Raw genomic sequence first — 26,463 nt, 5'->3', positions numbered from 1 at the left:
TGATATCTATGAAGGACGCGTCAAACACCAAAAAATGCCAATAAATCTTTGTTTTATTATACAGTAAATTTACTAAAAGACTGATTACTTGAAAAATCCTCCATGGGGCTCTCTGAAATTTTGCATGTCAATTTAGTAGCCTATGCTTTGAACTACCATTCCATAAAATGCCATCAAAAAACCATGCTTCAAATTTTTTTTACAGAGGCGCAAAATAAAAACTAAAATTTTTGTCAAAAAACAATTTTAGCTACTTTCATGCTAATTTTTAGCCAGCATTAAGAACTCCTGCTCCTATCCGGTGGACCTGGTGGACAGTTAAATTGGGGTAATACTACAAATACTGCTAATATTATATTATTAAAATTAAAAAGCAGGATGGGTAACGAACTCGGTACCTAGCGTAAAAGCTAGCTCAGTTACAAATTGTCCTACGCTATCACAACATGCGTCGCACGTTTGTTCAGATCATTTGCTTTACGAGTTGGAGAAAAGGATTGTCCTGAATTCGTGTCTAAGAGGTTGGCCAGATCTTTACAACGTACAAGGTTGTGCAAAGTAGACGGTAAACATGAAAACATGATTTTCCAGACTATATGCGCGGGTATAACCTTTCTGCCCCAGCTGTAGTGTTGGGTTATTTGGAGGTTCCTGAATTTCAATTTTCTCCACCCGGGCCAAGCAAACTCGCGAGTATTCGAGTTTTATGATAATTGTTTAATTGATTATTTTTTAGTTGTATATATTAGAGCCTGCAGTCAAATTTAAGCTTTTACCGGAAAGCATTGTAATAAACATCTGCGCCTAACACAGCAACAATTCGATCATTTATTAAATTGAATGCTGTATGATTTAAAAAAAGCATAAACAAATAAACTATAGAAGAACTATATACTAAACAAAAGAAACAGCATAAACCGTGTATCCTACAACCAAGACGCTTGTACTACTGTTTACTAACAACGAAAAAATTTGGTTTGAAAATAAACTTTAACAATGAACGGCATTTCCCTATGGTCTTATAGGTACTATGACACTTTATCGAAAGACACTTTATCGAACGACACTTTATCGAACGACAGTTAATCGAACCGACAGATGATCGAACGACACTTTATCGAACGACAGTACTTTGTACAACGACAGTACAGTACACAAACTTTGACAATAGCTTCAAGCAAGATTTTTGCGTGTTTCTCAAACATTGAGACAATAAGCCATTGTGATGTGCGGTCTTTGTAATGGTGTGCATTAATGAATTGTGGTGTATATATCATAAAGTTGACGATTTATATTTTATATCTATATTTTATAATTGTATCATAAAGTTGACGATTTATATTTTATATCTATATTTTATATTTGTATCATAAAGTTGACGATTTCGTCCGGCCCGAAACATATTAATAAGTTATCACAAGAATACGGCCCGCCGTTTCTTATTGAGTTTCAAACTGCAGTGTCAGCACTGTTTGAAAAAATTGTGGTATTGTTACGCCGCGCCCACGCTGTGCTGAAAACCAGCTGACCGCGAGAAGAGAACGCAAGAGAATAGTTAGTCGAGTTATTGGTGCGTAAATGAGTAATACGCTTCAATGCGGAGAGAGAGCAAAATTATATAAATATCACAATATCTCAAAAATTACAAAATCCAACTTTATCAAACAAACATGGACAGATAGCTGAACATTTTTTATGAAAAGTCACCAAATTTCAATTTTCTACAGCAAACAATGCAACTGTACGCCACGTTTTGCTATGACTGCGTGCAGGAGAAGCAACAGTCGATTCGATCAACTGTCGGTTTGATCAACTGTCGGTTCGATAAAGTGTCGTTTCGATAAAGTGTCGTTTCGATAAAGTGTCGTTCGCAATATACAGCAACAGCATAAACAGGAACATGTTGCGGCGTCGATCGTAATAACAAGAAAGAATGAATAACTCACGTAATATAGGCATGCACAATTGTTATGTCACGTTTCATGAAAGCGGTTTCCGTAAACAAGTATTCTATGCGGCATTCGATTTGCAAGCTATTTTATAATATAATCACAGGTGTATATGAGAGGTGAAGTTAGTAAGCCTATACAGTTTTTGAAGAACTTCGTCAAAATTGCGGACACAACATGGCATGAAATACCTAATCAGCATTTTTAGTGGTGAAATGCAGTTTGGAAATATTTCTCAACTCATTTTCTGAGTTAAAGAGACGATAACCTAATTTGGGCATAACCTCTTTGCAAATTTCTTGAACTGCCTTCTCCTTTTCAAAGGACAAACTTTCTTTCCAACGAGACAAAACCGCCATCGAATTCCGGTTGGTTCCTTGAGGATTTTTTAAAGAAAGATCATTTTTGTTTTCTGATGACGTAGCTTTACGTAACCATGACTTCATGCTATCAAGAAAATTGATTCCAACAAAATCATAAATTTTCGCAGAGACTCCGATTGGATCCAAGGCAAAGTCTTCGTGACGTATTCTCATGTATTTGTGACGTAATGTCGGATCCTTCATCAAAACGTCATCAGCAAACTGGACGTTGGGAATCAATCTCTCGCAAATGATGTTGCCGGCGTTTCTATAAAACAAATAGTTACAGAGTATGAAACTATATTCATACTTGGTCCTCACAAAACTGTTATTTATTGGTTTAAAAACAAGTACAAATTTCAAAGTCAAACAAAACCAATGCATGTTACGGATTTAAGATAGGCTAAGCTATGGAGGACAAGCCTGACATTCTGCAATTTATACAAGTATTTAAACTCAACATGAATTGATTTTAACTTGCATTCCGGGCACGATTAATCTCGAATGACACAGAATCCGAAAAAGGTTGATGCTAGCCTTCTCTATGATGCAAAAATTCGTCTCCAAAGCTTACTTTGCAACATCAATTCCGCCTCCGCCTTCAGTTCTTGAATTAGTTGTAGCTCGCGGATCCCGCACCAAATGAATGACCTTGATATTGACCTCGGGGTCACGAAGGAGTGGAACGATCCATTCCAACTTGCAAACATAAATCACCTTCATCGCAACTAACAAGCTTTTCTTGCAGTAACCGGACAGTTCGGTTGCGTTTAATGGCTCCGGACAGATCTGGACACGGTTCGCTACCTCACACATTCCAGCATCACGTGATAGAAAATGGCTGACTTTTTGCGTTTTGCTTGTGAAGCAAACATTATGGATTTTACATCTGAAAGATCAATAAATGTTATTTGTTGGACCTATTTTTTGTTAGACTTCGATAGCATCTGTAACTCATGTATGCACCTAGTACAGTACTTGAAAACCGTTTCTTTGAAAACTATTCACCTCGCGTGAATGTCGTTGCGATTTGTGACGTTATAAGCTTTTTTATAAAGCATAGCAAGCGGGGAAAATTCGCATCGGGAAATATGACGTAATACTTGTATCCTGTCCTCGTAAAGTCTCTCACATGGTCGTTCATCGAAAGGAAAGACTGGTTCGTACAAGTAAGTTACGTCAGTGCGTTGATTGAAGAGTTCTCCGAGTATACTTGAGCCTGAGCGCATTTGAGTAAACAAAATCACCACGTCAGGTCTTCTTTTCGTTATTACAGGTGGACAAAATGGTTTGGTTGACGTCAGCAGTCCTGTGGTGGAAATCGATAAAAAATTCTGTTTAATTTTGTCATTAAATTTGTGGTTCCAGAAAATAAACAAAGTTACAAACTGGATCACAAGAAGAAAGCTTATTATGCCAAAATACTTTACATGCTTAGCTGCTGCCATCTGCAAATAGGAAGTATTTGTTTGTCAAGATGCAATCTGTCCTATAGATTTTAGATCTTGTTGAGTATGAATAAATAGTAGCAAACCTTGATTTTCATTATGACGACATAGTTTAGGATTAATTTTAGTTTTTTTCAGACCGACCATCGGACAAACTAAGTTCTTGTTTATTATGCGTTAGTGGTGTATATACGATACAAAACAAATTTAAAGTTCCAAAGAAACTTCATCTCCAGCCAGAAATCTCCAATTTTGCATCTGGATGTGAATGGACATCCACAATTTGTATCGAAATTTGCAATAAACTTACTCTATACTTCAAATTGTTGAGATAAATTTTGGAAAACTTTGGCTGCAAAACTCTTTGCTTTTAAATATGAACTGCAACCCAGGTGCAGTACCTATACAAGAAATCAATCGGTTTAAATAAGCAAAGAGTCCTCTGAAGTTTCACTTCATTGAATCTACGGCATAAGTTATTCTTCATAAATTCTTTGAAAAAATACGCAGGCAAATTTCTCTCAACCTGGTCAACTTTCAACCAAACACTTGAGTAAACTGGTCAGGGCGAGCCCTAAATAAATTTACATAGTTTAAATCGTTTCCTTTGTTTTAAGATTTGCTGTACTGTCCTGCTAAACAGTCATTAGCAAGTTTTTTTTGTACCTGTGCCAATGTGCAGGTTCAAAAAACTTTTTCCCAGTTAAAACCATTTCTTTTAAATCTTCCACCAACCTCACATATTGCAGAGGTTAATTAGATACATTTCCCATAAATAGAAAGCTTAATCGTGTTTTTAATTTTGTTTTCCCTTTTCCGCTCATCAATAAAACCACAACATGTGTTTCTTAGCCAAGTCTTTTATTCAATTGCGGTTTTAGAGAGTTCTATTTATAACAAACTGAATCAAATAACCGCTTGTTAAAGAGTACGCGTAAGAAAAGACTGCAGCAAACATTCCCTGCGAGAAACAGCCATTTGCAGAATGGGGTCTGTTTACATTGTAAACATGAATGCGCCGAGGAATGTTTAGTTAATATCTCATGGTTGATGATTAAACTAACGATTAATAATTCACCATGTAACAAAAATTTAGTTGTGACGATTTTTTAATATTTTCTGAAACATATTGCTGAGTAAAACAAATTTCTGGCAATTTTTTGTCTCAAGTATTGTATAAAAATATTATTTTAAGCTTTTTAAACTTTCAGCACCTTGTATTTTCTAACTGTGATTGTAAATTCGTTATAACATTGGTTCAGTGTGACGTCACCATGGCCCAACATTTTAACTTCATAATTGTAGCCTGTATGTGTATAGTAACAATGATCATACTTGGCATAGTCTCAGTGAGCCAGTACTCCAAGGTTGCCACGTTGGCTATTTTATTGTTACTGGTATTATGACAAATTTTAATAATTCGCTTGTGCACTACTTGTGTGAAGTATTACACAAGGAACCTATCTGTCATAAAGACCGCATATGCTGGCGGTAATTGTTTGAATATGAGCGAGGACGATTGATGGTTGGTGACTTGTTTTGCTTCTGCTTCGATGGATGAGTTCTCATTTCTCAAATTTGCGTGACTATGCTGTTAGTTGCTTGATTCTGTCTAACTTATACAAATTACTAACTTATAAAGTTCCCATTTTATTTATTATAACACAAAGGCTTTTGCCTTCGGGCAAATCTTGCTGAATGTTACATCGCGCTCAGTAACACGTGAGACGGTAAAAGGGAAAAGGGGAGATCGTAAACATTACAACAGTATATATATGAGGCAAGCTAGTTCAAGCGAGGAAATTATCTGACGTCATTAAGGAGAACGCAAATTTGGTCAACAACTGAATTATAGGATTCTAAATTAAATTCCAAATAGCTCGAAAACAACTCGTGATTCGTGACGTAATCGTCACAGTATCTTATCAGTAGGGCAACCAGTTTTTTGACCTTTTTGACCTAAAAAGTTTAAATTTTGACCTTATTTTGAAAAACGCTATACTGATAGTCTCTACATTGTCTACAGCAAGTTTCTAATCTAAAGCTGCATTTAAAATTGACAAAACGCTTTTCTAGTGTTGACTTTTTTTTGTTTCTGCGTATTAAGATTGACAACTTGCAGTTTCAAATGCAATGCCTTCACATCGAGACGTCACCAGACGCGCTGAAAGGCCTTCCCTCTCTTTGTGGCTTTTGTTCTAAGTATAATTTGGGGCACTGGAATTGTTTGCGGTACAAGAAAAGAGAAAAACGGAAGAATAATATTACAAAATGGTTACAAAATTACAAGTTTAATAGATTTTGACCTAAAAAGAAGACCTAAAGAAACAATTTTACCGTATTTTGACCTAACGTAACATTTTGACTTTATTTGACCTAATAACTTCTATACCACACGTCGTACAAAGCTGAAATTTGTTTTGTGCTTGTTTGATAGCATTCTGAGCAGGTCAAAAGCCGGTCAAGCATTCTGAGCAGGTCAAGCCCTACTTATCAGGTTAATTACAGGTAGCGTGATTCTGGATAAATTGAGGTATGTCATCATCACGTAAATGTAAGCTGTCTGCTGATTGTTTTTGCTATGTCTGTGGTCTATACATTAGTTTAAAGCAAGTGAAATACAAAATAAATGTAAAAGCAAAGTTTTCTTACGCTTGTGAACTTTATTTTGGCATGAAAATTGGTGACCAAGATAAACACTGGGCACCTCGTGTGATCTGCGGAACATGCCGATCAAATTTGGATGGCTGGCTTAGAGGAGACCGGCATTCGATGCCATTTGCTATTCCGAGAATCTGGAGAGAACTCCAAAATCATACAGATGACTGCTATTTCTGTATGGTTGACATTTCAAGGTTTAGAAGAACTAAAAACCGACGTGACATTGTATATCCTTCTATACCGTCTTCTATTGCACCTGTTCCGCATAGCAGTGAGTTGCCACTGCCCAAACCACCGAGCAAGAAAGCTCCAGAAGATTTAGCAAGGTCTGAAGATATTGAAAAAGACTCCGATGATGAAGTGAACATATCTTATACTGACATGATATCAGAACCACACTTTCCAAGCCAACAAGAATTAAATGATTTAGTTAGAGACATGGGGCTCACTAAGTCAAATGTCGAACTTCTGACTTCAAGGTTGAAACAATGGAACTTATTAGATTCGTCATGTCGATGTTCTTTATCGAGAAAAAGGCATGAAAGATTTTCAAGGTATTTTTCTGTGGCAGGCTCTCTTTGCTTCTGTAGTAATGTTGATAACCTTTTTGAAGAAATAGGAATTGTTCATGACCCAAAGGAGTGGCGCCTATTTATAGACAGTTCTTCCCGAAGTTTGAAATGTGTCCTCCTTAATAATGGAAACCAGTATCCATCTATACCCGTTGGCCATTCTGTCCAAATGAGAGAAGATTACAAAAATGTAAAGTTTCTTCTTGAAAGTATTAACTATGTCAGATACAACTGGCAGCTTTGTGGAGATTTCAAAATGATTGGGTTCTTAAAAGGATTGCAAGGAGGTTATACAAAACATTCTTGTTTTCTTTGTTTATGGGACTCCCGAGCTGACACTGAACACTACTCTAGAAAAGATTGGCCAGAGAGAACGTTTTTCGTTCCTGGCACACAAAATGTGAAGCACGATCCTTTGGTGGATTCGGAAAAAATTTTAATGCCTCCTTTGCACAACAAGCTTGGCCTTGTCAAGCAATTTTTCAAGGCCATGAATAAAGATGGAGATGGTTTTCAGCATATTTCTGCCCTGTTTCCTTTTTTGTCAGAAGCTAAGAAGAAGGCTGGAATTTTTACTGGGCCGCAGGTTCGACTTATGCTCCAGTGTAAAGAACTTGAAAATAAAATGACCACGAGAGAAGCAGAAGCATGGAAGGCATTTCGAGAAGTAGTTAATTTTTTTCTCGGCAGTAAACGAAGCGACGACTATAAAATTTTGGTGAACAATCTGATGGAGGAATACGAAAAATTGGGATGTCGTATGTCCTTGAAAATGCATTACCTGCACTCTCACCTTGATTTTTTTAGTCCAAATATGGGTGATGTAAGCGAAGAACATGGTGAAAGGTTTCACCAGGACATTTCTGGTATGGAAAGAAGATACCAAGGAAGGTGGAGTTGCAACATGATGGGGGATTATTTGTGGTCCATAATACGAGAAGATTTCTCAGTTCATAGACGCAAATCACGCAAACAAAACCACTTCTGAAGTTTTTAGGAATGTTTGCAATATGGATCCTTATACATAATGCATTAGTAGGCTATATTATGGACAATACTTCTATGTTTTAGCGTGTTTGTGAGTCTTATACAAAATTATGCTTATTAATACTGAAACATTTTGGGTAAAATCAGAAAAAGCGATATTTCTTGAAAATTTAGGACATTTCAGGGAAAATATTCGTATTTTTGTGATTAGTTCCGAGTAGCAAAACACAATACATAAACATTTTTAGGCATCCAGGGCGGATAGCGACTGTCAAAACAGCGACTGTCATAATGGCGACTTCATAATAGCGACGTAATCAAGTGAGCGACATTCCAAACAGCGATTGTCTAAATGCCGACCGCATTAAAACAGCGACTGTTATGATAGCGACTTAACTAGGCTTGCCATATTTTTTTGATTGAAAAGCGGAAAAAAATGCAAACAAGTACCGGAACCGTACGAAATAAGTTCTTTCAATAACCTAACTGCAAAAAGATCATCTCCTCCTCCTCCTAGCATACTATTACTGAACAGTGAACAAGCGAATGCGCTAACAATCAACTCACCACTGGACCAATTACCCGCTACAATGATGTAACAATTACTTTCACATTTAACACAACGAAACAAGAACACGCATCGGGTATTGCTTTTCAGCAAATTGGCTAAACAAACCAATCACATCATGCTAATATTCGTGTAGTGTGGGGCAATGCTGGCTCAGTAAATGCCAAAGCGGGACTTTTAGTTGACTGATCGGGACGCCGGGACAAAGCCTTTAAAAGCGGGACTGTCCCGGCTAAAACGGGACGTATGGTAAGCCTAGACTTAACTCGTGTTCACTGAGTTGAATTCACTGAGTCGAATGAGGCATTTATAAATGGAAGGCAACACTATGTCCTTTGATGAATTGGTGGCAGACTACCCAGCAGAAGTAATGCCTCTCGTAAATTACTTCGAAGACAACTACGTGGGCCGAAGAAACAGACGGGGAGACAGACGACAGCCATTGTTTCCCGTACATATGTGGAGCGTGAAAGCCAGACAAGATGCGGGACTGCCACGAACCAACAACCAGCTAGAGAGTTGGCACAATGCGTTTCAGGGATCAACGGAAACTCATCATCCTTCCATCTTTCGATTCATCGAAGCATTAAGACGGGAGGAAGCCCTTCAACGGGCAAACCGAACCCAGCTACTACAAGGCAGAGACCTGACTCAGCGAATGAAAAGATACGTGACAATGAACACAAGAATCACTGTTGTACAGCAAAATCGAGGCTAGTATGATCTGCGGCAGTTCCTTCGAGCCCTTGCTCACAATTTAGAAATAAACGTGGCTTGATTTTTATTGCAAGACTTTTGGTTGTTAGTCCCTTTTGGTTTCAATCTTTTTCTAGACCCTGAATTTCATTGCAAGGCTTGACGACTTTCTGTTGTTTGGCTTGACTAGCCTATTTATTTTTAAATCATGTAACTTCTATGGATAGTCCAAATAAAATGTTGTTTTAAAGTCCCTTTTGGTTTCAATCTTCCACTACGCAGTGTTTGCCTGTTTGTGCGTGCATACGTGTGTAGAGAGGTGTGGGGGATGGAAGGTATGTGTGGAGGGGGTGAAAGAGTGCGTGTGCGCGTAAGCCTTGGGTTTAATAAAAAAAGTGAGGTCGCTGTTGTGGCAGTCGCTGTTTTTGATGAATCGCTGTCGTGTAGTCGCTCTATTGACAGTCGCTGTTTTAAATGAATCGCTGTCGTGTGGTCGCTCTATTGACAGTCGCTGTTCTGACAGTCGCTATTTGGAACCCGAGCCACATTTTTATGCAACTAAAAATTTCACAAAATTTTGTTACATGGTGAATTTTAATAATGATTACAACACGCTCAGTTAGCACACTGGTGACCCCAACGTAATGCTACGACAAAGCCTACAAATAATTTCGTTCTGTTAGATTTTCAATTGCATTGATTGCGTAAAATGTGAAACATTGGTTATATATTTTTAAGTACATGTCCAAGTATACATCCATAGGCCTATAGAATATGTGAAAATATATATGTACAAACATTATAAAATTTAGAAGCCATGCAATGAGACTTTGAACTTCAACCATCGGGCAAAAGTTCTTGCATCGTTTCGAAGAAATTGCGCAACTCTTCGATATGTTTTAACCAACAAGTATTAAAAACTACAACATTATATAAAAAATTTAACAAACTTTACACATTTGGTACAATAACTAACGGTCTTGAAACGTTTTGTTATAGTTTTGTACGATTATAGCTAATATAGGCTACATGAAGCAGAAATGAAATTACGAAATTAAATGCGTGGCGGAATCTACAATATCACATTTGATCATGTTGTAAATATATTTAGTTATAATACTCTACACAGTTGAAAGACGGGTTGCGCATAACAGAAGTGATTAACCCAACACAACTCACTAAAACATGTGCACATTTTGATATAATATCTCATCGTCAATGTTAGGTCATAAATTATACCAATGAGAGTGGGTTTTAACGACACAGTAACCTACGATGCCGAAGGGATTTTATTTGAAGATTAATTGGTTTAGAAAGTGGTCAGAGCTTGCATAAATTCTTTAAAATCAATCCGGCCATCTCCGTTCAAGTCAGCTTCTTCGAAGAGTTTGTCCAATTCTTCTTCATTCGGATCTCCTGCTATACTTCTTACAACTTCGCGCAATTCTTCACGGTCAATGAAGCCGTTGCCATCTTTGTCAAACACCTGAAATAACAAACAGAAACACTTCAGATAATTTCGTCCGCTTAATAAGGATAAAGTGTCTACCATGGACGAAGAATCATTTTTCCCAAGCAAAACGCAATAGAAGCAGATGTGCGGTTTAGAGCAAACCCGCTCGTAATTCAGAGCCAAGATGTATTTAATTGCTAGTCGTTTGTTGTGCTCACCAGTTAAGAGTGAAAATATACAACCTCATTTAACTTGATTTGTTGTACAGTAATCAATTTTTGGTCAGACAACACAAACAAAAGTACAATTAGTTTTTACAGGCGCCGCCGTAAACGAACAATGTTCGAAATTACACCAACTCAATGTGACGGCAGGTATTTTTCACTTTGATATCCGATTAGTGAAACTTTTTTACCTGAATTGCGAAAAGTTTCAGTCGCCATATCAGTTTTACCTTGAACGCGTTTTCATAATGTTGATCGTCGTCAAATTCTTCATCTTTCGGTTTTATTCTTGCGTTTGTCAAACGTGTGAACTCGGCAAAATCTATCTTTCCATCTCCATTTCTGTCCACTTCTTTAATAATTTCATCAAGTTCATTATCAGTTAAATGATACCCGGATGCTTCCAGTGCCCGTTTCAACTCATCGGGATTAATGTAACCGTCTCTGTCCTGGTCAAAGAGGTGGAAAACAGCGTGCATCGTCTCCAACTGGTTTTCCGGGAGAGAGTTTCGCCGAAGGATACAAATTGACATTTTTCGAACATTCAAATCCTTCGGTTCCATTATGGCAAGTACAGTTAACCTTAAAAGATAATAAATACCGTATTTTTGGTTTTAAAAAATTACTAGCAACAATATCAAGTAACCCACAGGAAATTCTTTGACTTTTTCTAACACTGAAACAGAATTTCAAGGCTACTGGCTAACACAAATCACGCACAACTCAGCGCATGTTTACAGCTGTGTACATTTTTCAAAAGAACAAGGATTTGTGTCAGTGAACTCGTCACAGTCACGCTTGTGAACATGTTTTGTGCAAAATGTCAAAGCACTTACCGATATCAGAAGTCGTTTGAGACTTGAAAATTGCGTTTTGCTGAAAAATAACTTAAAAAGTTTGCATTAATGTGATTAATCTGGTTTTATTTAGCCTTTTTTGCTTCGAATTACTCGCTCTTTCCAACATTTTGCTCATAATGTTAACTGGTTCATGGAAAATGTAAGCCAGTTTACTTGTGTGTAACAATATACGATTACAGCATCTTGAACAAACTTCGCTTGATCAGTTTTTGAAAGCGGTGATGGTGTTGTAGGTCAATATCCCTAAATGCGATAGTCTCTCTAATGAGTCATCCGCTGTCCAACTCGTGTAATCAACTTGAGTGTGAGGTGCGCCAAATTCAGGCATTTGCATAACGTCATAAGTGCTGTTTGATGACGTTATTGTGACCAAGAAGATTCCTTTTAGCCTACAACTTTTAGCAAGATTATCATAAACCTTTATTCAAAAAATTGTCCCACCTCGATATATTAGCCAGTGCAAAGAAAACCTCTGGTTTAGGAAAGATGTACTTAATGGCTATCTTAGAGCGTTTGATGAAATTTTTGTTTTGTAATTTTGGGCCTAAACTTCTTTTGCTGGCCGTTGCTTATACTTGTACAAAAGCCTTTTCTTTTTTAAATTAATCCGCATCAGTGACATCTCGTTTTCGATAAATAGCATCTAGGTTATCTGTTGATATCAAGAACATTCTTGTAGTGTGGGCTATGTAGCCGCCCATGAGAAACGAACTGAACTAATACATTGTACGAAGCCTACAAATAATTTCGTTCTGTTAGATTTTCAATTGCATTGATTGTGTAAAATGTGAAACAATGGTTATATATGTTTAAGTACATGCAAGCCTACACGTATACATGCATAGGCCTATAGAGTATGTGAAAATATATATGTACAAACATTATAAAATTTAGAAGCCATGCAATGAGACTTTGAACTTCAACCATCGGGCGAAACTTCTTGCATCGTTTCGGAGAAATTGCGCAACTCTTCGATATGTTTTAACCAACAAGTATTAAAAACTACAACATTAAATAAAAAATTTAACAAACTTTACACATTTGGTACAATAACTAACGGTCTTGAAACGTTTTGTTATAGTTTTGTACGATTATAGCTAATATAGGCTACATGAAGCAGAAATGAAATTACGAAATTAAATGCGTGGCGGAATCTACAATATCACATTTGATCATGTTGTAAATATATTTAGTTATAATACTCTACACAGTTGAAAGACGGGTTGCGCATAGCAGAAGTGATTAACCCAACACAACTCACTAAAACATGTGCACATTTTGTTATAATATCTCATCGTCAATGTTAGGTCATAAATTATACCAATGAGAATGGGTTTTAACGACACAGTAACCTACGATGCCGAAGGGATTTTATTTGAAGATTAATTGGTTTAGAAAGTGGTCAGAGCTTGCATAAATTCTTTAAAATCAATCCGGCCATCTCCGTTCAAGTCAGCTTCTTCGAAGAGTTTGTCCAGTTCTTCTTCAGTCGGATCTCCTGTTATACTTCTCACAACTTCGCGCAATTCATCACGGTCAATGAAGCCGTTGCCGTCTTTGTCAAACACCTGAAATAACAAACAGAAACACTTCAGATAATTTCGTCCGCTTAATAAGGATAAAGTGTCTACCATGGATAAAGTGTCTACCATGGACGAAGAATCATTTTCCCCAAGCAAAACGCAATAGAAGCAGATGTGCGGTTTAGAGCAAACCCGCTCGTAATTCAGAGCCAAGATGTATTTAATTGCTAGTCGTTTGTTGTGCTCACCAGTTAAGAGTGAAAATATACAACCTCATTTAACTTGATTTGTTGTACAGTAATCAATTTTTGGTCAGACAATACAAACAAAAGTGCAATTAGTTTTTACAGGCGCAGCCGTAAACGAACAATGTTCGAAATTACACCAACTCAATGTGACGGCAGGTATTTTTCACTTTGATATCCGATTAGTGAAACTTTTTTACCTGAATTGCGAAAAGTTTCAGTCGCCATATCAGTTTTACCTTGAACGCGTTTTCATAATGTTGATCGTCGTCAAATTCTTCATCTTTCGGTTTTATTCTTGCGTTTGTCAAACGTGTAAACTCGGCAAAATCTATCTTTCCATCTCCATTTCTGTCCACTTCTTTAATAATTTCACCAAGTTCATTATCAGTTAAATGATACCCGGATGCTTCCAGTGCCCGTTTCAACTCATCGGGGTTAATGTAACCGTCTCTGTCCTGGTCAAAGAGGTGGAAAACAGCGTGCATCGTCTCCAACTGGTTTTCCGGGAGAGAGTTTCGCCGAAGGATACAAATTGACATTTTTCGCACATTCAAATCCTTCGGTTCCATTATGGCAAGTACAGTTAACCTTAAAAGATAATAAATACCGTATTTTTGATTTAAAAAAGTTACTAGCAACAATATCAAGTAACCCACAGGAAATTCTTTGACTTTTTCTAACACTGAAACAGAATTTCAAGGCTACTGGCTAACATAAATCACGCACAACGCAGCGCATGTTTACAGCTTTGTACATTTTTCAAAAAGAACAAGGATTTGTGTCAGTGAACTCGTCACAGTCACGCTTGTGGACAATTTTTGTGCAAAATGTCAAAGCACTTACCGGTATCAGAAGTCGTTTGAGACTTGAAAATTGCGTTTTGCTGAAAAATAACCTAAAAAGTTTGCATTAATGTGATTAATCTGGTTTTATTTAGCCTTTTTTGCTTCGAATTACTCGCTCTTTCCAACATTTTGCTCATAATGTTAACTGGTTCATGGAAAATGTAAGCCAGTTTACTTGTGTGTACCAATATACGATTACAGCATCTTGAACAAACTTCGCTTGATCAGATTTTGAAAGCGGTGATGGCGTTCTAGGTCAATATCCCTAAATGCGCTAGTCTCTCTAATGAGTCATCCGCTGTCCAACTCGTGTAATCAACTTGAGTGTGACGTGCGCCAAATTCAGGCATTTGCATAACGTCATAAGTGCTGTTTGATGACGTTATTGTGACCAAGAAGATCCCTTTTAGCCTACAACTTTTAGCAAGATTATCATAAACCTTTATTCAAAAAATTGTCCCACCACGATATATTAGCCAGTGCAAAGAAAACCTCTGGTTTAGGAAAGATGTACTTAATGGCTATCTTAGAAAGTTTGATGAAATTTTTCTTTTGTAATTTTGGGTTTAAATTTCTTTCGTTGGCTGTTGCTTATACTTGTACAAAAGCCTTTTCTTTTTAAAATTAATCCGCAACAATGACGTCTCGTTTTCGATAAATAGCATCTAGGTAATCTGTTGATATCAAGAACATTCTTGTAGTGTGGGCTATGTAGCCGCCCATGAGAAACGGACTGAACTAATACATTGTACGGAGCCTACAAATAATTTCGTTCTGTTAGATTTTCAATTGCATTGATTGTGTAAAATGTGAAACAATGGTTATATATGTTTAAGTACATGTACATGTATACATGCATAGTCCTATAGAGTATGTGAAAATATATATGTACAAACATTATAAAATTTAGAAGCCATGCAATGAGACTTTGAACTTTAACCATCGGGCGAAAGCTCTTGCATCGTTTCGGAGAAATTGCGCAACTCTTCGATATGTTTTAACAAAAGAATATTAAAAATTACAACATTATAAAAAAAAATTTAACAAACTTTACACATTTGGTACAATAACTAACGGACTTGAAACGTTTTGTTATAGTTTTGTACGATTATAGCTAATATAGGCTAAATGAAGCAGAAATAAAATTACGAAATTAAATTTCACATGCATTTTAATTCAACGTCTGCTGCGTGGCGGAATCTACAATATCACATTTGATCATGTTGTAAATATATTTAGTTATTATACGCTACACAGTTGAAAGACGGGTTGCGCATAACAGAAGTGATTAACCCAACACAACTCACTAAAACATGTGCACATTTTGATATAATATCTCATCGTCATTGTTCGGTCATAAATTATACCAATGAGAATGGGTTTTAACGACACAGTAACCTACGATGCCGAAGGGATTTTATTTGAAGATTAATTGGTTTAGAAAGTGGTCAGAGCTTGCATAAATTCTTTAAAATCAATCCGGCCATCTCCGTTCAAGTCAGCTTCTTCGAAGAGTTTGTCCAGTTCTTCTTCAGTCGGATCTCCTGTTATACTTCTCACAACTTCGCGCAATTCATCACGGTCAATGAAGCCGTTGCCATCTTTGTCAAACACCTGAAATAACAAACAGAAACACTTCAGATAATTTCGTCCGCTTAATAAGGATAAAGTGTCTACGATGGACGAAGAATCATTTTCCCCAAGCAAAACGCAATAGAAGCAGATGTGCGGTTTAGGGCAAACCCGCTCGTAATTCAGAGCCAAGATGTATTTAATTGCCGGTTGTTTGTTGTGCTCACCAGTTAAGAGTGAAAATATACAACCTCATTTAACTTGATTTGTTGTACAGTAATCAATTTTTGGTCAGACAACACAAACAAAAGTACAATTAGTTTTTACAGGCGCCGCCGTAAACGAACATGTTCGAAATTACACCAACTCAATGTGACGGCAGGTATTTTTCACTTTGATATCCGATTAGTGAAACTTTTTTACCTGAATTGCGAAAAGTTGCAGTCGCCATATCAGTTTTACCTTGAACGCGTTTTCATAATGTTGATCGTCGTCAAATTCTTCATCTTTCGGTCTCATTCTTGCGTTTGTCAAACGTGTGAACTCGGCAAAATCTATCTTTCCATCTCCATTTCTGTCCACTTCTTTAATAATTTCATCAAGTTCATTATCAGTTAAATGATACCCGGATGCTTCCAGTGCCCGTTTCAACTCATCGGGATTAATGTAACCGTCTCTGTCCTGGTCAAAGAGGTGGAAAACAGCGTGCATCGTCTCCAACTGGTTTTCCGGGAGAGAGTTTCGCCGAAGGATACAAATTGACATTTTTCGCACATTCAAATCCTTCGGTTCCATTATGGCAAGTACAATTAACCTTGAATGAAAATTAATACCGTATTTTTGATTTTAAAAAGTCACTAGCAACAATATCAAGTAACCCACAAATAGTTCTTTTACGTTTTGTAACACTGAAACAGAATTTCAAGGCTACTGGCTAACCTAAAGCTTTTTACGCTTTATAAATCTATTGTAACAGACCGACTAAAGTAGAAGCTTAGAAACTTTTCCCCTATAATTTCGTTCTGTTTGTTATAGCTTGCAGCTAAAACGCAGTCTGTGTTTACAACTTTGCAGCTTGTTAAAAAAGAACTAGCCTAGGTTTTGTGTCAGTGCACTTGTCACAGTCACGCTTGTGAAAATTGCTTTGTGCAAAATATCAAAAAATATACCGATATCAGAAATTGTTTCCGACTTGAAATTTGCGTATAGCTGAAAGATAATCAAAATGTTTGCATTAATGCATTTATTCTGACCCTATTTTTTTGCTTCGAATTAATCGACCTTCCCAACACTTTGCTCATAACGTTAACTGATTCATGGAAAATGCAAGCCAGTTTCCTTGCGTGTAACAGTATATACAATTACAGTACCTTGAACAATATTCGCTTGACCAGTTTTTCAAGCAGTAATGGGGTAGGCTAATATTACCACATGCTCTAGTGAACAAGTTTACCAAGCGTTTGACTGGATTAGTTACTTAATTAAAAGTTAAATTAAAAGAGTTAAAAGGTGGACGACATGCACCGGCTTGCACATGCATACGAGATTAAGTTACTGTTTATTTAGCCATCATGCCAGGCTAAAAAGAATGATTCAAGCAAATGGCTCGTTAAATGTCTTGTTAAACGCTTCTGTGTATGGTAGCGTGTTATAATACGGTCTGGTAGCCTATAGTGAAGAGAAGAACGTGTCCGTTCTTGCAGTAAAAAACAACGGGATACATAAACCGTCGTTCACTTTTGCCTAGCAGGTCCTCATTACAACTCAATGACCACTGCATGACCGGCTTTATTAAAACCTTGCAACGGGGGGTTGTAGATTACACTGGTGCATATTATCTTTCTCCATCTTGTTTGGCTCTTTACCTCATCGCCCTGCACTACATTCAAAACAAAAATGACAATAATAAAAACGAGTTAAAAATAAATTGTATAAAATTAATTGTAAAAATATAGTCTGGCAACAATTTTTAGTCTTGGAGTTCAAACGTTTTATTGTTTAACTTCAGGGCTTACACAGCAATCGTTCGGTCCCAAAAAAGAAAAAAAACAGTGTTTACACTTTACGGTGTTATATTCGGTAGAATACTTTTAAAAAGTAAAGAAAGCCTTTATAATTCTACACAAACTCAGCTGTCAATTATTCATTCATTACTATTTCTTTCCAAGCATATAATATCATTTTGTTATGGTCAAGTTTGCAACATGCTGACCCAGATTGACATTTCCCGTCAGTTGATAAATAACCCTGTAGCTGACTTGACATGTTTAACTGCAAATAATAGCCCCAAGCTCATACAGAATAAACATACTTCGTATCAGTGATGTACTTTTTACACTTGATGCGTTGTCATGTTGTCTTACAACTGGCTTGTGAAGAAAAGTCTAAGTTACGCTTTGACAATGTTTGGTTACCGAGGCTACCGTATTAGACCAGTAATAACCATCATGTCCTAAGTGAATGCACCTAACGCCAGATGCTCGGAATTATTTAGTTCAATAATTATTATTGGTCACTGAGGAGGAAAGTTGACGGTAACAGCTCTCCACATTCAGGCCCAAGACAAGAAAATCTATAATCTCGTAATTTTATGCTAATATCATTTGTGGCTTACCGAAAAGTTACATTTTACAGGTTTTATAGCAATTAACTTAATACTTGCATGCAAATGCTAAAACGTATTCTAAAACAATATTGGGAAACTTTTTTTTGGTATCTACTTGAAAGTGTGCTGCGAATTTCAATTTAAGAAGAACTTCATTATTTTCACTGATCTGGAAAATATTTTTATTTGTTCTTCTTAATTATATCTTCCATAAAAGTTACATAATTTGTCAAAGGCTACAGGATGGATAACATACTTTTTATCTTCCATAATTTGACAACGTTCATAACATACGATGTAATACGATTCGTACAGCATGTAAAATTTTCATTAATTACTATTAATACAGTATGGTTAATTTCCAAAATTAATAAAATTAAATAAATTTCTAAAAAGGTAAAGTACCAAGTGGTGGAATGCCCTTCCTTAAGAAAAAAATTCCAAGGTAAATCAGTATTGGCAATCTGGTGGTTACACAGAAGTTGACTAATGGCTTTTGTGCTAGGCTATAACCTATACATTTTAGCCTACATGCACAAACAAACATTTTTCATTTGCACCATTGCACCCAGCTTTTGAAAAGTTACAGTAACCGATTTCAGTTAAAGTTAGAACACAAAGTCAAAGGGTACAGGCTCGCGGCAGCTTATTTATCTGCCTAAGTCACACTAGGGGCAGCTAGGCTTTGTAAACTTTTATGAAAGTGACTATTTCCCCGTAAGTAGGTCACGCAGCTCGTTAAATGTAAGTTTTTTGTGCACCGAACAGCATAATTTTCATAGACTGGTGTGCACCAGTAGGCAGCAAGACGTGTACAGTGGCATGCGCGAGTGTGCAACAGATGTCCCTGTTTTGGAATTACCTAGCTTACAGAGTTGCTTTTTTGACCCATTTGTGCACCAGATATCAACGTTGTGCACCGAACATGTCCAATGCACAACGCTTTCGTTCCATATGGGGTTAGGACAATAGACAATAGGTATGATTTTTCTATTTAGAGTTTAATTAAAGGTACCGTACTGTTTAAGTAAGGTACCGAGCAAATGCCTCACACCATAATATGCAGGTACAACACAAACACTGTGATGTTGACTAAAATAGTAAATTAAGTTAACAGTGTGCATGGAAATTATCTTTGAGTTAATATTTTTGGCTACTCATGTTGAGGTTATTAGCTACACTGCACTTGCCTAAAAAGTAAAAATGAGTTTGTTTCCTTCTGCTTCCAATGATCAAATTTCCACCACCACAGAGGGCCATAAAGGTAAAAATATATCATAATTGTTGACTCTAGTGCAGAAATGTACAACCACAGGATGCCTTTGGATATTATACCCCAGCTACTCGAAATGCGACGTCATCTGGTGGTGTACTTCTGCACTAGACCCATTTTGTTGTTATAATTGTTGTCTTCATTAGAACCTGTGTGTATTAATTTGCTAATGCCTATCTTCCAGAAGACGATGTGAAGAAGACAAACAGAAAATGGTTGGAAAATACCAGCTTCAGCACAGAATCATCAGCTGCTCTACAACAAATATTTCAAAAAGATGATAAGAATAAAAATCTTTACAAATTTGAGCAAGAATTTCAAGGTATTAATGATACTTCATGCTTCACTGCACATGCTTCACATTTCTTGCACAAAAATGAATCCATTTGGCATCTTATGACAGTATTTCTTATGAAGGAAACCCATTTAAGAACTTTACAATGCATACTATTTCTTCACCAGTGGTGTGTGCATTTAGCTTTACCAAATGTGCAGTTGCTTATGTTTCAAGAAATTCCTGCCAAGAAACGGAAGATCCCATTAGATGAGGAGTTTTCGATTTCCAGTGGATCAGATAATGAGGAAATGACAATTACAAAGACTTCCCGATTCGAAAAGGATGAGGAAATTTTGGAGGATAATATTTTTGTAGATAAATCTTCGGATAAAAACAACCTTTACTTTCAAAAGCCTTATAAAGTTGCTATTCCAAGGTTAATTTAAAAGTAAAAAAAATTACACTGCTATATTGTCTGTGGCTTAACTTTACTTTGCTTTTCAAAATATAAGTCATTGATGTGGTGGAGCGCTGTTAAGAAATTTGTGATTTTATTTGTTATGATTGTTTCCTTCCCAATTATATTAAACAGATTAAACAAAGTGTGCCCTTGTACTTCCAGGTTTTATCGAAGCTCAACTGTCTGTATTGGTTTGCCACCATGGCTTCAAATCAAATTCAATGAGGATCGTAAGAAAATGAAGCTAAAAAGAAAGGAAGATCGATATTTTCACATTGATCTAACTATAAAGAAAAATCAAGAAGTAATAACTTGTCCCTGTATATTATTACAAAGCCTTTATGATAAAGATCATGACTATTTAGTTTTTTCTATTTGAAATCTTGTTCCTTGAATCAACTAAGTTTTTACCAACACTGATAGCTCATGTAGAACACATAGAAACACATTTTAATATTTTAGTTTTTTATTAGCAGCAAGAAGTGGCTGATCCCAGTCTTTTCATTAAAAATGAAGTGGAAGAACTTAATGTCAAGACTCGTGAAAATCCACAAGACGAGGATTTGTGGATGCAACTTGTAAATTTGCAAGATAGTAAGTATGACAATTTCTGTTATCATCGCATAGGTTTGTATGTTAATGCCATCAATAGTAAATTACCGGTGGTGTGACAGCTAGAGTGTTAAATTTATAATTGTTCTGTGTTCAAAACTCGGGTAAAGGCTTAACAATGCCTGCTTCTGTTCAGTCAGTGGATCTGACAAATACCAAACTTGGGCAAGGCTAGAGCAATGTAAAACCAAAAGTTCTCTGATAAAAATTACAACTATATATTTGCTTGTTTTTACAGAAATGCATTGCAAGAGTGTCAAACTAATTGTTGAGAAGAAAGTTGCAATTTTAGACAAAGCAATTGCTGCAAATCCAAAGAGTTTCAATTTGAAATTATCTAGATTGAAACTTCTAGGTTAGTGCGGTTTTTATTAAAACACAGGAGGATATGCTTACGACACCAACGTCGGTCGCAGCCTATTTTGTAATCATGAAGGGGTGAATTTATAAACGAATGCACCAAAAATAATGTTAAAACTATGTTTGTCTTGTGTATAAAATCGCAAGTCACATATTGGCAGCTTTGGCACATACTCTCTGTTTCGTTTGACTCGTAAAACATGACACTGACTCATGCGATAATGAGCTTGCTGGTTGATCATTGTAACCTTGTCTATTCACAAAAAATGATTGTTTGTTAGTATTAAATTTTTTTCATTAATTATGCTTGCAAATAGAATAATAAAGCTGTGTCTGGATTTGTTAATCAATGTATGTAGCACATACAATTTCGCTCCAAGATAAATTGGATTAAATAGGTGGCTGGATTTGTTATCTAAAATTGATTAAGCAGACTATTATATTTAGTTTCTTGCTACATTGAAGGTGCATTAACTAGAACTTCTAAACAGGTGTAATTTTGTCAAAATACACATTTCAACTATATATAAATTTGATTTGCTGTTTCTGTTGATTTTTTCATAATTTTCTTTGCTTTTCCTAGAAAACATTTTACAAGATGCAGAGCGTGACTGGAAAAATTTGGTCTTCCAGCATCCTGAAAGCAGATTTGTATGGGAAGCCTATATCGCTCATACTATGGTAGGCATGCGAATAAAATTACAGGCACAGCTATAGCATATTACTGCTTTTTAAAGTTTATTTCCTTAAAGTTTATATTGTGTTTTATATCCATTCCAGACACTAACAACATTTACTGTGCACCGAACATTGAAAGTCTTTGAAAAATGCCTCCAAACTTTATCAGCGTTACGTCATCAAACATTCCGTACTGCTGATTTTGTAAGGGAGGTAGATTGCGATATGATTTCTATCTTCAAGCATCTGACAACATTCTTAGTGGAAGCCGGGCTCATTGAACATGTAATTTCACTCATGATTCTTATGCTGGAAATTAATATCAGGACTGACCAGTGCAATGATATTTCTGATGTGGAACATTTCTATGAAAGTGGAAATCCATTGCTTGGAGAACCAAAATCTCTTGGCTGGAACGAATGGTTTCAGAAATATAATAAAGGAGGGTGGCAGATGGTGACACAAACTGTAAAAGAAGAAGACGATGATGATGATGAAGAAGAAGATGTTGACATCGATAAATCAGTTGAAGAGAATTGGTTGAATATAGAAGCACAACGTGGAAAGAAGTAAGCTTAACCATGCTGATAGACATCCTATTTCAGAGATCTAAGACTCCATTTAAGATGTGAGGTGGCACAACACCGGAAGATCTGAAACTTTCAATTTTTTGTATGATTCACTGAATGTGTATTTTTAAATTAGGCACTTGTTGCCATGGAGACACCAGGAGGAGTGCGAGGACCCAGGCAGAAAGGTGATGTATGATTAAATAATACATGTTGCCCGAAATTACTTATTTTTTTGATTTTAGCTGTTGAACTGACAGGTTATTTATAAATTGCTGATACCTTTCTTCTATCACAGATTTCATTTGATGACCTCAAAGGATCACTTTTCCTTGTTCAAGAATTAAAGAATAAACTTGAGCTGCTGAAAATATTTGTTCAGATCATTGGAACAAACACTGAGGTAGTTTGTGTTTTTATTCTTTGTCTTGTTTCATATGCTCGGTGGTAATTAGTACCTTGCCACTTATTTAATTTCATTTCCTTCAAACTGCACTGTTCTTCTTGGTTGCTAGGAATCCAGTAGGTCTTTACTTCTTAACCAACCTTGCCAATTGACCCATGCATGTCAATGCAATGATGCAGCTGGCGACATTGCACCTTTGAGCTCAATTACTTGCAGAGGCGGTGGATGCTGTTACGGAGTGCTGCCTAGAAAACCTCACCATCAGTTATTGTCGCTAATTTTTGAACAAATAGCAACTGTATGCCCACTTCAGATCAGGAAGGAGATTGGACCAGTTTGTCTGAATTACTTTGCAATACGATTGTCCATTTTTGGAACACGCGACAAATTTAAACAGGAAGTGAAGAAGACTGGCAAAGAAGCCAGAAAACTTGCGAAAAATATTTTGAAAAGTGATCCGATGAACTTTTTACTTTGGAGTAAGCTAGCGGAAGTTGAATATTCAGCCGGAAATCATGACGAATGTATGAAGATATATCACAATGCTCTGTGCATGTGCAAAGACCAGTCAGATGCATTTTTGCTTTGTCAAAAATACTCCAAACTCTTGTACAAAAATGAACCCGGGTTAGTTAAGAAAGTCCTGTGTGCCTTAGGCGACGGGCAGAAATTTGCTGAATATCTGCAACAGCAAAAAGATGTCACTGGAGCTGCTCAACTTCGAGCTTCCAGAAGCATGAAACGCTTATGTGAAGAGCTTGGTTGCCTTTATCAACAGGTAAAACACTCTTCCAATCAGATGCACGGGACTAGTTTATATGGGGTTTTACTGTGAGATAATTTGGACATGTTTTCATGAAGTTGTTTTGAATCAGGTCGCCAATAACCGCAGTGATGAACTCAGCTTTTCTGGCAATGCAATGTATTGTCATTGTACGTACATCATGTTGACTTCGTCAACTGAAATCGAAAAGGTGTTCGGGAAATACATCCAAATTATGCGGAAGACGAAGCAAGCAGGTATTTCTCGGCTCTGGAATGACGTGTTTTTATAGATTAAAAGTGAATTAAATTTGCTACAATTCTAGGAAGCTGTCAAGCTGCTGTTGATCTGAAAGCTTTGCACCGTTTGAAAATTTCCTACATCAGCCATGATTACCAACACTGTAATCAATACAGGAACGCCTTGTTGAGTGCGTTAGACGACTTTCCAGGGTGCCCTCAGTTTGCTGTAAAACTGTGTGAGGTAAAAATAGAGAATTTTACCGTGTACTTAAGGGTAACCAAGACATTGCTCCCACGTGTAACTGCACAACTTGTGCGTTTACCCTTGTCAACTGGTTTAATGGTAGTATTGTTTTTTTAAACGCTATTAGATGCACATTATTTTAACGCACATTAAAGCGTTTTTAAGTTGCGTATCATGGTCGAAAATTCCGTTTGCCATATGGGTGCCATTCCTAGAGAACCCATGAAGCACAATGAGTTAGCTTTTTCAAAATTTTGTTCTAAGTCTGAGCTTTTCATGTTTGTTCCTTGAGTACCTTATTTTACAGATCGAGGTTGGCTCATCGTTAACCAGCATCGCTCGTCGCATCTTCGCGCCCTTGACCAGTGACGTAACTGCTTTTTTCTCCATTTTCTTTGAGCTTCTTCGACTGGAGCGAGCTGGCACCCAAAACTGTGAAACCATGGTCGTCACCCCCAGGGTTCTTCATCTGTTAGAACGGGCGGTCATTGCCCATCCGCAGAACATATTGTTATGGCGAACATACGCTGTACTGTCAAAAAGACCAACAGATATTTTGACCCGGGCTTCGGCCGCTTGTCCGTGGTCCAAGGCAATCGCCTGTGACCGAATACGGCAGAGCACGTGTAATATTGATGACGTAATCAAATTCATGCAGGACAAAGGCGTCAGGGTTAGAACTCCTGTTGAGGAAATTCGTCTTTTACTTGCCATGTGATATTTTGTTAATAAACTCGTGCAGTTGTAATATCATTTTTTTTGTTCAAACTTCGCCAAAAAACACAAGATCGCGTTAACCGAAGGATGAAGCCGGCTTGAGGGAAGAAAATTATCGCTGGGTAGAAGTCGTGCAAAGATTTTGCCCAGTCCGAGGATAAAGAATATCATACCATGTTCAGGTCAATAGTTTCGGAAACTTGATTTTACAACATGCGCGCACGTGTGACCTAACGTAATCAACTTTGGACAAAACGTGTTTTGCGCGTGGTGCGTGCAGTGGCGGAAATTACAGTATGCTAAATTGCTAACAGCTCTAACGAAGTACGGTGGAAACTGTTTAGCTGCTTAAAATGTTTCAGTAAGTACTGACAGACAACTTTATAAAGCCTATGTTTTGCTGAAGCGGATCTTTTGTTTTATTCCATTTAGTAGTAGCATAGTGCGTTAGCATTAGCCTAGTAGCCTACCAAGTGGGAACAAATATTGTGTTATTTTGCACTTTGGCCAATACAGCCAACCAGGCTGTGAAGCACAAGGCTCAATCACGTGGTCGAGAAAAGTATGGACGTCCAGTGTTCCAGGAAATCAATTAGTAGCCGCTTGTGTCTGAAACTGTGCCTACCGTTTTCAGATCTGAATAAAGTTAAAGTTCTTTTTATATATTCAGTCGTGTACTTCTGCAATTGAGGTCTCTTATACTTTTGCATTCCGATCTGATGACCTGAATGGGAAGGGGTTATGAGGTAATAGGCCTAGAAAAGAAATTATGATAAGATAATTCATCTATACTCGATCCTAATATAGGAGTGCAAAAGTAAAAGAGACTCTGCTATTGTACATCTGGTTTAGATTTATACATATTTTTAATTTTAATATTGATTTTCCCCATTAATTGATCAGGTTTTTGCTAGTGATTGAACAGATGAAGATTTATCTTTCTGGTATATATGCATATATCTCATAATCTTCATCATCAGATTGAGGAAAATCTTGATATGTCTTAAACTTAATAATGGTTCCTCATCACCCGAGCATTAGTTGCCGGGGTGTAGCTTAGATAATAGAAAAAAGGTGTTAACAAATTTAACAAAAAGGAATATTGTCACCGATTTAATTTCTGACCGTTTTTTTGCGAACAAGATTGTTTGAATTTGAAATCGTTAGGCTATCAGCAAAAACGTCCCCCAATTAACATTTGTACAAGTTTAAGTTACTGTAAAAATAACTGCTGTAGTAGTTATTAGGCTGGTCAAGATTCTTCAAATTTCGTTTAATCAAGTTAATTC

The 26,463-nt window shown here is 36.8% G+C and overlaps 5 protein-coding genes across 7 annotated transcripts; 1 reads left to right on the top strand and 4 right to left on the bottom strand.

The window, feature by feature from the left end:
* Nucleotides 1–782: 782 nt before the first annotated feature.
* LOC143447146 (carbohydrate sulfotransferase 1-like) lies at nucleotides 783–3,965 on the bottom strand. Its single transcript, XM_076947091.1, has 3 exons — nucleotides 3,320–3,965; nucleotides 2,886–3,200; nucleotides 783–2,579 (listed from the first exon to the last, which is right to left on the bottom strand). The coding sequence occupies exons 1-3, from the start codon at nucleotides 3,757–3,759 to the stop codon at nucleotides 2,141–2,143; spliced, it is 1,194 nt and encodes a 397-aa protein (XP_076803206.1). The 5' UTR covers nucleotides 3,760–3,965; the 3' UTR covers nucleotides 783–2,140.
* A 5,859-nt stretch (nucleotides 3,966–9,824) lies between these two features.
* LOC143447313 (neo-calmodulin-like) lies at nucleotides 9,825–11,677 on the bottom strand. Its single transcript, XM_076947363.1, has 2 exons — nucleotides 11,151–11,677; nucleotides 9,825–10,729 (listed from the first exon to the last, which is right to left on the bottom strand). The coding sequence occupies exons 1-2, from the start codon at nucleotides 11,481–11,483 to the stop codon at nucleotides 10,553–10,555; spliced, it is 510 nt and encodes a 169-aa protein (XP_076803478.1). The 5' UTR covers nucleotides 11,484–11,677; the 3' UTR covers nucleotides 9,825–10,552.
* Nucleotides 11,678–12,490: 813 nt separating this feature from the next.
* On the bottom strand, nucleotides 12,491–14,506 carry LOC143447312 (neo-calmodulin-like). The gene is made up of 3 exons (XM_076947362.1): nucleotides 14,395–14,506; nucleotides 13,788–14,139; nucleotides 12,491–13,348 (listed from the first exon to the last, which is right to left on the bottom strand). Exons 2-3 carry the CDS (start codon nucleotides 14,118–14,120, stop codon nucleotides 13,172–13,174), a joined length of 510 nt encoding a protein of 169 aa, XP_076803477.1. The 5' UTR covers nucleotides 14,121–14,139; nucleotides 14,395–14,506; the 3' UTR covers nucleotides 12,491–13,171.
* A 645-nt stretch (nucleotides 14,507–15,151) lies between these two features.
* LOC143446117 (neo-calmodulin-like) lies at nucleotides 15,152–16,959 on the bottom strand. Its single transcript, XM_076945613.1, has 2 exons — nucleotides 16,431–16,959; nucleotides 15,152–16,010 (listed from the first exon to the last, which is right to left on the bottom strand). The coding sequence occupies exons 1-2, from the start codon at nucleotides 16,761–16,763 to the stop codon at nucleotides 15,834–15,836; spliced, it is 510 nt and encodes a 169-aa protein (XP_076801728.1). The 5' UTR covers nucleotides 16,764–16,959; the 3' UTR covers nucleotides 15,152–15,833.
* Nucleotides 16,960–19,049: 2,090 nt separating this feature from the next.
* On the top strand, nucleotides 19,050–25,210 carry LOC143447028 (nuclear exosome regulator NRDE2-like). Of its 3 annotated transcripts, none has more exons than XM_076946940.1 (14): nucleotides 19,050–19,837; nucleotides 20,034–20,168; nucleotides 20,358–20,559; nucleotides 20,746–20,887; nucleotides 21,057–21,177; nucleotides 21,434–21,550; nucleotides 22,139–22,236; nucleotides 22,336–22,802; nucleotides 22,939–22,990; nucleotides 23,101–23,205; nucleotides 23,318–23,986; nucleotides 24,084–24,228; nucleotides 24,297–24,454; nucleotides 24,765–25,210. In XM_076946940.1, the coding sequence occupies exons 1-14, from the start codon at nucleotides 19,777–19,779 to the stop codon at nucleotides 25,173–25,175; spliced, it is 2,883 nt and encodes a 960-aa protein (XP_076803055.1). In that variant the 5' UTR covers nucleotides 19,050–19,776; the 3' UTR covers nucleotides 25,176–25,210. The 3 variants fall into 3 exon arrangements, with proteins under 3 accessions (XP_076803055.1, XP_076803054.1, XP_076803053.1); XM_076946939.1 differs by having other exon boundaries at nucleotides 20,031–20,168; nucleotides 21,060–21,177; XM_076946938.1 differs by having other exon boundaries at nucleotides 20,031–20,168.
* The last annotated feature ends 1,253 nt before the right edge of the window (nucleotides 25,211–26,463 follow it).

This window comes from Clavelina lepadiformis, chromosome 2, assembly GCF_947623445.1.
Source record: "Clavelina lepadiformis chromosome 2, kaClaLepa1.1, whole genome shotgun sequence".
In the NCBI taxonomy this organism is placed as follows: Eukaryota; Metazoa; Chordata; class Ascidiacea; order Aplousobranchia; family Clavelinidae; genus Clavelina; species Clavelina lepadiformis.
This window is presented reverse-complemented; position numbering and strand designations above follow the sequence as displayed.